The following is a 9,424-nucleotide window of genomic DNA, read 5'->3' on the forward strand; positions in this document are numbered from 1 at the left end:
TATTTACTTACGTTATTTTAATACAGTTAGTATGGAGTTTGGCTCCAGTTGCAGCCCAGCAGGCTCAAAAGCAGCCTAGCTACAGGGTAACACAGCGAAGGTTACTGCCTAACTACTTACATCTTCATCTAATATCTTGGGATATTATATATCTTATATATATCTTACTCAAAGTTCCGTTCTGCTTTTTCCTAATACAAGTGACCAAGACAGCATCACGTAGTTACTAAGGAGCAAGATAAAATAGTTATTCACTGTTAATTACCACTATCTTAAAGGGATTTATTTTGACAACCATACCCACAGGTGATGAAGTGAAAAGTAAATGCTTCATTTTGCCTTGCCTAGTTGCAGCAATGCCCAAATCAGTTTCAGAAGTCCTGAAAGTCAGTTTTGAGAGTGTGTTTTGGTTTTGTTTTAAATAAACCAAAGATTTCTGTTATGAAAAAAAAAAGTATACATTTTTATGTTATAACAAGGCTTTAAAAGAAAATAGTTACAGGTATTCAACTGCATCAGAGTTCAAAAGAAAAAAGATTATGCATACAATACAAAAATACAAAAAAAATATTTTTTAGAACTTACAAACTCAAAAGTCTAAACGGTCAGAGCTTTCCTAAAATAGTAATACTAAAAGTAAAAAAATACACTTCGAGATGCACTTTCCTTTCTGCACTCGCAGGTTCAACTTTAGCATTATGAAAGTTTTTAGAGGGAGGATGAAAGAAATTAACATATTTAATTCCATGACCAGCTCCAGGCTGGAATTAATTTAGTAGTTGACACTATCAGGTATTTGAGTTAAAAAAGAACCGTATACTTGTTTGGAGAGAAGGGGGTGTTATTGCTGTTGATAACTTTCCATTTAACTAGTTCTGCTTGTAAAATGTTTTAAAAATATACAATCTAAATTAGACTGAAATTTGTACACTTGTTACTAGGTCTGAAATCCTACAGCACCATTCTGCAGTATGACAGCTAGGAAATTAAACTGAGCAAACTAATGTCATCGTTGGCAATTGCTACAAAAGGTAGGCGGGTAGGAAAAGGCGAGAGCTTCAGTTCTGAAGTTGACTCTTGTTAGAAGCATTAGGACTGCAAATACAGTAATCTTTCCTAACCTGATAGTGTCCACCGTGGTCACCAGCATCAAGGCATTTTTTTTTTTTTTCAAATGGCAAGACAGGGAAAGTGCATCTTTTCATTTTTTTCATACTTAAGCAGTGAGTTACTGATTTTTGATGTGGCTTTTATTCCTTCTAGGCATTTTAAAGAAAGAAAAATATTTCAACCAAATGTGAAGCTTAATGTACATTAGCTTGTCCTTTTGGTGGTGGCTTTTGTGTACCACATGGAAACGCTAACAAGCACTACTTGAGGCTAATGATTTAAGAGGAGCACACTGAAAATACTGATTTACCTTTGTAGTGAATATTCTTTACAGACTGTATCTAATATACAGATAAGGCCCATATCCTGAGGATGAAACAGGCCACAGAAGGTTACACATCCTACATGAAGTGTTAAAATTAGAGCTAAGTTACCAGAACCACTTGGAGCAACATAATTCCTAGTTTGCAGAGACATAACAAAAGGTGACTGCAGGGAGGAAAAAATCCAGGTTCTATTTCCTGCATAAGTTTATATTCAAATTAATAGTCCACTAACACTTCTAGCACAAGACAATGCTGACTCTCTTTAGAAGTACTGCAAAGAGTCAACTGCTTCCCCTGTTATAAAGAGGGTGCCAGAAGTGAGAATGCAAAAGGATTCAATGTTAACCTGATTAAAGAGACAGTAACCTTTTTCATCCACCTTAACTACTCATTGGCCAAAACCAGGAAAAAAGAATTAAAAAAAAAAAAAAAATCTTAAAAAGGTACCGCTCCAGTTTCTTTATTATCTGTATCCTTTTGAAACTAATCACACAGAACTACAAAATTAGCAAATGCCTTGAAATCTGTATAGAAAACATAAATTACCTCTAATTTCAAACTCATTTATTAGTGTACCACTCAAACTCTTAAAAAAGTGGCTCCAAAGATAGTCTTATAACATTCTTAAAAAAGGAAACTGTTCCTTTAACGTTACACCCTCCCCTCCCCCCAAACACCCAACTCTTAATCCACATCATTTAGTTATTTTCTTGGTCATGGACATTTCCAAGATGAGATTTTATATTTCGCTCCCACAGCTTCTGGTTGTCAGAAAACCCATGCTTTCCTTTGTTGAAGGAATTTGGTCCTGCTGAGGTTGGTGTATCCCTGTAGAAAGTAAAACAAGATCAGTTAAGAAAGTCAGCTCAACTACTGTAGTTTGTGCAACACAACACTGAAACCACCAATTTCAGGTCCAACCTGCCACCAGAAACTACTATGCATTTCTTTCCCTTACATCAGGAGTCCTCTCTATTAGCACCTATAATTTGGCCACAGAACTGATCTTTATGTGGCACATCAAGACAGAGCAAAGCGATGGGTCAGCAGAGGAAGTGGAAGGGGCAGTAACTGCTGCTGATTCTGAAGAATTTGTTGCAGGCACTACAAAAATTGAGGATCCAAATTTGCTCAGGAAGAATAAAAATCCCACTGAACAGCAGTGAACCTCCAGGGGACTGACTTTAAAAGCAGCCTATCATGATAAACTCCTTTAAAATATACATGCTCAAAATTCATCCCTAACTTGAGTGAAGCCTCCTCTGAAAATACCACAATTTTGAGACAGTACAGGAGCAATCCTAAAATAAACGGACAAGCAGAAGAATTACACTGATTTGTGTTAAAAGCAAACAAGTTATTCTTTTTCTCTCTAAAAGAGATGATTCTGATCTTCCCCTTGCACAGAAGTTTAAAAATCTGACCAGACTATCCTACTTCAAGGCAATTCATAAAACAGACAACTAGAAGGAGACAAAGTTTAGCAGCAAGCAGGAACTCCCACCCATCACCTTTCCAAGAAGAACACAAGCATCTATTTGATATAGAATCAATTTCCTCCTCAAAAAGAAGGCAAATACGATTCAAAGTGCAAACATAAATGTGCTACTTTAACCTACAGTGGAACATTTGAAAATAACTATATTAACATTTTCTTGCTTCTGGAGAAAACCTTTTTGATCTTAGTCTACCTTCCTGTATTTCTAAGCCATCTGCAAGATCTGACCAATGCTGCAGGAGGTATTTTTACGCACTCGCCCTTCCCCAAAACCACAGTTAGAAGCTGACCTACCTTCCAATATTCTTCATGCGCATCTTAGCTTCTGGAGGCATTTCTTCAGGTTCACTCTACAGAGAGAAAGGAGGTTAAAGTGTGGCTGGGCACTACCTTTTGAACATTTCAAATGCCTGACAAGATAAGAGTACAGAATGGAAAAGCAAAATGACTTAGGACAAAACAGAGGTTTGACATAAAGAAATACAAGTTCCTTTGCTTACCTCTACCTAAGAAGGATCAGTAACATGACAATAAAATATTAAGCAAACCAGAAGAAGCATAACTTTTCCTTACCCCCCCCCCCTTTTATTAAGACCAAAGAAAGCAAGTGTTAATTCAAATTATGTAGGCATCTCATTTTCAGGGAAAAGTTATCAGCACTTTAATGATTTCTTGAGCCAATGCAGAGCTACAAAGTTGTACATTCTTAAAGAGAAAACACAGGAGATGTTTCTGGGTTGAAAATCCCTGACATGTATGTAAAGAACCTTAAATGACCCACTCTCTCCAACTAGCTCTAACCCACACCAATGGTACTTCAAGTTGTGTTGATCACTGGCTTATTACTCACATCTTCATCTTCATTGAAAGCTGCTGCTACGGAAAGGGTTTTTGGAGCAAGGGTTGGAACGGGCTCTTTAGGCTTCTGAAAAAAAACAAGTGCAAAGGTAAAGCAAGTTTACTAACTCAAAAAAGCTACCCTTGGTATTTTGGTAAAATGAAGCCAACATCTTCACTGAAATGCGCAATGTCGGGGGGAGGGAAAGTGTTTTTGTTATAGAAACAGGCAGGTAACATTTTCTCTCTAATGAAAAAGGAAAACAGCTGCTATTCGTGAGAGACACTCTGAACAGCAGGCTGAGGCCTCTCATTACAATTCCCCATAAGCAAGCCGTAACTTTCTTGCACACTGCAGGCATATGCAGCCACTGGAGCATAACATGAGCAATTAAATCAGAACCTGAATAAATTGCGATATTCAAAATTTCACTATGTCACTGTTTCCATTATTCTTTTGGAGTATTCTTATCCGTCAATGCCAGGAAGATAAATATATTTTTGTCTTTTAACAAGATAACAGCTTTCCTGCTTAAAACAATTCAGTGTCAGTGGCTCAGAAAAGGCAGCTTTGTCCATTTTTCTGAAGTCCGAGCTGACCCGTTTGCACTTAGACCCCTGAATGTGCCAGTCTGCAGCTCCCTCCCATCTCAAAGTAACAGAACATTCTCTTCATTTTCTGCAGATCTCTAAAATGCTGGCATTGCAGGTACAAGCCTTTCATAATTATAGTCTGAATTTCATCCAGACAAGTATCTATAACATATCCATCACAGCGCTATGTGGGAAGTATAAATTAACTGTACTAAACAGAGAAGCAGCATCTGACTTGTCCTTGCCCAAGCTAGCAGAGGACTACTTCAATAGTAAAGGCACATGCATCAGATTCATACCTGAACAAGTGCAAGGATATCTTATACTGGACAATAAAGGGGATCAGAATTCTTAGAAACCTATGTAACAAAGCCTCATCTCTTGCATATAGTATAAATGAATCACACTAACCTTGTAAAGAACAGGCAAAGTCATGAAACAAACTATACCTCCCCTTGCTAAGTAAGATCTTTGGAGTGGAAGATGGCTTGTTAAACCACCTAGGAAAGTACTAGCTTTCCTGTAGCTTTAATCAGGTTATGCAATGAAGCTCCCAGCACTCATTTCAAAGTAGCCTGAATAGATTAACAAGCCTGCTCATTTCCCACAGGAAATTATTCCAGACCTATCAAATCTCATTACAAGATTATTCTGTATGGTCGAAGATCTATAGTTTATTTCAATCAAGTCTTACACTTCCTGAGACAAATGACCTGCTATTAATTATCTTGAAGTACTTACACAGGCATGACCAGCTGGCCCTGCAATGCTTTCTTAAATGTTACCCAAGTTACCTTCATGCAATTCAAGGCTTTCCTTCTGTGAAGAAGCATCCCCAAAGTATTTCCCCTTTTACCTCAGTTTTACTAAAATTAAAAAAGGCCTCAGACAACTTACATTTGCTCCTAGTTTGATGGATATTGCAGATGCCTTCTTTGTTGTCTGACTGCCTATGGAAAATCCAAACTTGGACATTTTGGCAGGAGCAGGCTTTGTGGTGAAGTCTTCAGCTTCTTCATTAGCTGCCCGTTTCTCTGCGCTGCGACTCGAACTTTCTCCTCCATTACTGGAAGAAACAGTCTTAGTTTTCACAGGTTTTTCTGCCTCTTCTTCAGGTCCTGGTGAAGTCGAAACAACTTACCAAGATGAGCTATTTTTACTGAGCAGATTGATGGGAGCAGCAACCTCAAAAAGCATTATACTTTGGGCGCAATAGGTAAGGTGTTTTTAGTGACAGCAGTTTCCACCAATGTACATCTAGTGGACAGCAAAACACAAAGAGAAGAAGAAACTGCAAAAATTCCACTACTTGTAAAGAATTTCTTGTGTATGAGCCAGGAGAGCAATCTTGAAGCACCATCTCTTTATTTAGTATGGAAGTCAAAGTTCATGTAGTAAATTAAATGTAGATGACTAAATCTTTTTAGGGTTTAAGTTGCTACAGATAAGCTTTCATAATTGGAATCCCAATTCCAAATCTAGAGTAGATAATCTAAGCTACAATTATTTTTACTGAATTTCTATAAAAACATGTCCATGCCAGTCTCTAGGCTTGTCTGGCACAACTCTAAAATGATGGAAGTGACTACAGTAAGGCCAGATTTCTCAGTCATGTTTCAAGTCACTGCTTGTCTGCATCTCATCTGTAATATATCTGCCAAGCTCTGTTTGAGGAAGGAATCAGCACTAGAAAAACATATATATAGATTTCATCTTTTCTGGTTTTGTTTAAAGTCATGGAAAACATAGCAGCTGAAAAATGATCCACAGAGAAAAAAAAAACCCACTCAAATCACATTTTCATTCCTGTACACTTGGCTTCAGTTACACCAAGAGACAAAGGTGTCCCAGGTAAACTCATTCTAAACATAGCAAATGCTTCATCAAGAATACATTTCTTTGCTGCTGCAACAAGCAAATCATTGCAGTAGCAGAACGGGGTTAAACACAGTGGGGAACGGACAGGGAAGTGCTCACGCTATCAGTCTAAGAAAAACTGGAGCTAGCACCAGTTCATTGTACCAAGTGGAGAAGAGGACCCTCCATGCACAGCAAATTCAGATCATCAGGGAAGAAAGGTCTTTGTGCTGTTTTCTAACAGCAAAAACCTATTTAGTAAGATAGAGCAGTAGGAGAGTAGCTAGACTGAACTCAGGGTCAACAAGATTGTAGCTCTGAGAAAAAAAAAAGGAAGCAAACAAGAGGAGAAAGAAAAAACTTGGGACACCATCTACATATATTTTTCTGCTATTTCCCAAATCATAAGCAACAGAATATAACCTTTCTACCTCACTCTACCAGCTACCAATGTAAGAAGTGATTTGAACAAAAACTGATTAGTCACCTTTGGAAATACAGCAGATCACAGAAAAACCCTCAACAAAACACAAAACCAAACCAAACCACCCAAAACCCGTCCTGCAATCAATTTCACTATTGAAAAATGGTACTAATCTGCACCACTAGAAATTTGACACAGAAAATATAGATATAAAAGTGACAAAGGAGGAAAGAGAAAAAAGCAAAATTTACAAAAGTGACCTTAGGTACTGGTTGTTTTCTTAGCACAGTAACCAAACCGGCAGTCTGCAGTCCATCAAATCACATTAAAAGAATATTCAATTGCAAGTCCAGCCTACAGCACTAGAGACTGTGAGGTGATCCAAGGGCAGGTAGACGATTCACTATCCTGAGAGGCATTGGGACCATCAGCCTAAAAGTGATCTTTTTCATAAGATACAAAATTTACAGCAGCCCATATCTCAGGGCACACTGTACCAGTGCAGGTCCCTATGCTAATGCTAGCTTGAAGCCAGTTAAACTACAGCTTACTTGTTTGGCTGCAAATTCCAGAATATTGCTAAGCCCAAGATGAAGCCAAATACAAGCTACCCACATCTGTTTTCTTACCAAAATAATAAACAGCTTCTCTTTCAAAGCCAGCTCCTATCTCCACTGCATTCTGAATGTTACTTCTATCAGGCTCCATTTAGGACAAACTGTAGACTGCTGAGAGAAATACTTGCTGAAGGAGCTATAAAGGGCAGAGGACAATTGGGGTAGCTGGGGAGAGATCCATTGCGCCTTTCTATTTCTTCAGGGAACAGAAAAGCAGGACTGTATTACCCATTACATACATATTTCTCATTTCCCATGCCAATGCATATGTATTTTCGAGACATTAAGGCTTCTTTACAATTTCCTAGAGATGTTAAGGAGGTGATACTTCACCTATGGAAAGCACCAGCACTATTTCAGAACTAGTCTGACCAGTGCTCTTTTCATGGATCATGGCAATAAGAAGCTGTCCTACTTCACAGATGAGTTTCAATAAAACTATGTAAGGGGACAACTTTCACTGTCTAGGTCATTTAAGTGGCAAAGACTGACAGCGCCCCATGGAGTGTGACCACTAGTGGCAGCAGGAACAAACCAGTCACAACTAAGTTAATTTTGGCTTTTGCTAGAATCAGTGGGGTCTACATTAAACACTCTCAATTGCTTTCCAAAATCATCAGGGAGTAAGTATCCCTCCTTAGATCTAATGGACCAGAATTCATTAAGACCATGTTCCAGCACACCAAACAAGCAGACAAAGCAGTATGGATAACTGACATACTGATACTGTCCAGTTGCTGTACTACTAATAAAAAAAAAAATAATAAAAAAGAACACACATAAAAACCCCCATTAAAGCCAAGAGTGAACTAAGAGTCAAGAAACTACAAAAAATTTAGTATTATTGTTCATGTTTTTGGGATTATCACTAATAACATTAACTGTCGAGCCTATCCTAATCAGTTTACAAGCCTGTTTTAAGTTTTCAACAGATCAAATGTTCTCTCTGCCTACAGATATACTTAAAAACCCAAACCAAACAAAACCCAAAGAGGCAGGAAGATGACCGGGGGCTGAAGCACCTCCCATACAAAGAGAGGCGAAGAAAATTGGTTCTGTTCAGCCTGGAGAAGAGAAGGCTGCGTAGAGACCTCATAGCAGCCTTCCAGTATCTGAAGGGAGCCTACAAAGATGATGGAGAGGGACTCTTCATCAGGGACTGCAGCGATAGGATAAAAGGTAATGGGTTCAAACAGCAGAAGTTCAGCTTAGATACAAGGAAGAAGTTCTTCACTGTGAGGGTGGTGAGGCACTGGAACAGGTAACCCTGATCTTAAGGTCCTTTCCAGCCCTAAACATTCTAAAACAAAACAATAAAACTGTAATAATAAAAAAACCCAAACCCTTAATATTTGCCATTTAGATTTTAAGTTGGGGGAAGAAAGGAAAGAAACATTATTAAAAATTCCAGAAGATCTCATAGTAAGTCATACAGAAGATGACAGGAATGTGCAGTCATAGTATAAATACTATAAAACCAAACAGAAAACTTGCACATTGATGTCAAGCAAAAAACCGCAGGATGCTTAAAACGACACAGATAAGAAATATTCACCGTACTCATTTTTAAAATGTACCACAGCTGCTAAAAGCTGGTCCTTAAGGCGCTGTTTTCATCCTTGCCAACAGCAGTAACCAAATTTCTCTCAATACACGGCATAAGTACTCCGTGTATCTTTATTTTAATTTATTTTTCGGAAGGAAAGAAATAAGACAAGGAGGAACCATCCCCTTTTCTAAAAACATCCTGTAGGGCTGAGGCTAATCCTCAGGCCTGGGAGAGGGCAGGGCCAATCCTCAGCTTCTCCCCCCAGCGCAGCCCCCTAAGGCCGGGCCACCCCGTCTACCCGCTATTGTCCGGCCCAGGCCTGCCCTGCCGCGAGCAGCATACCAGGATTCTCCCACGCCGGGAAACCAACCCAGACCCCCGCCCACCCCGCAGCTACGCGGCGAGAGGCACTACATGTTCACCTCCTGCGGGCTGCGACCACTTCGCCTTCGACCCCTCAGCGCCGCCGTCCGCCATTTTCCCCCGCCTCCGCCTCCCGCGCTGCGCATGCGCACTCGCACCGCCGCGGCAGTCCCGCACTGCCCTCTCCCACCGGCTCCGCTCTCCAAGGCGGAGCAGGAATGACACAGCCGGAAGTTGCGCTCTCTTCGC

At 39.5% G+C, this 9,424-nt stretch overlaps 1 protein-coding gene across 2 annotated transcripts; it reads right to left on the bottom strand.

Moving 5' to 3' along the window:
- Positions 1–261: 261 nt before the first annotated feature.
- Positions 262–9,342, bottom strand: PCNP (PEST proteolytic signal containing nuclear protein). 2 transcript variants are annotated; one of them, XM_065676505.1, is made up of 6 exons: positions 9,235–9,302; positions 5,507–5,622; positions 5,263–5,431; positions 3,785–3,859; positions 3,229–3,284; positions 262–2,264 (listed from the first exon to the last, which is right to left on the bottom strand). In XM_065676505.1, exons 2-6 carry the CDS (start codon positions 5,560–5,562, stop codon positions 2,135–2,137), a joined length of 486 nt encoding a protein of 161 aa, XP_065532577.1. In that variant the 5' UTR covers positions 5,563–5,622; positions 9,235–9,302; the 3' UTR covers positions 262–2,134. The 2 variants fall into 2 exon arrangements, with proteins under 2 accessions (XP_065532577.1, XP_065532576.1); XM_065676504.1 differs by lacking the exon at positions 5,507–5,622 and having other exon boundaries at positions 5,263–5,483; positions 9,235–9,342.
- Between the last annotated feature and the right edge of the window lie 82 nt (positions 9,343–9,424).

Source organism: Lathamus discolor, chromosome 4, assembly GCF_037157495.1.
Source record: "Lathamus discolor isolate bLatDis1 chromosome 4, bLatDis1.hap1, whole genome shotgun sequence".
Classification (NCBI taxonomy): domain Eukaryota; kingdom Metazoa; phylum Chordata; class Aves; order Psittaciformes; family Psittacidae; genus Lathamus; species Lathamus discolor.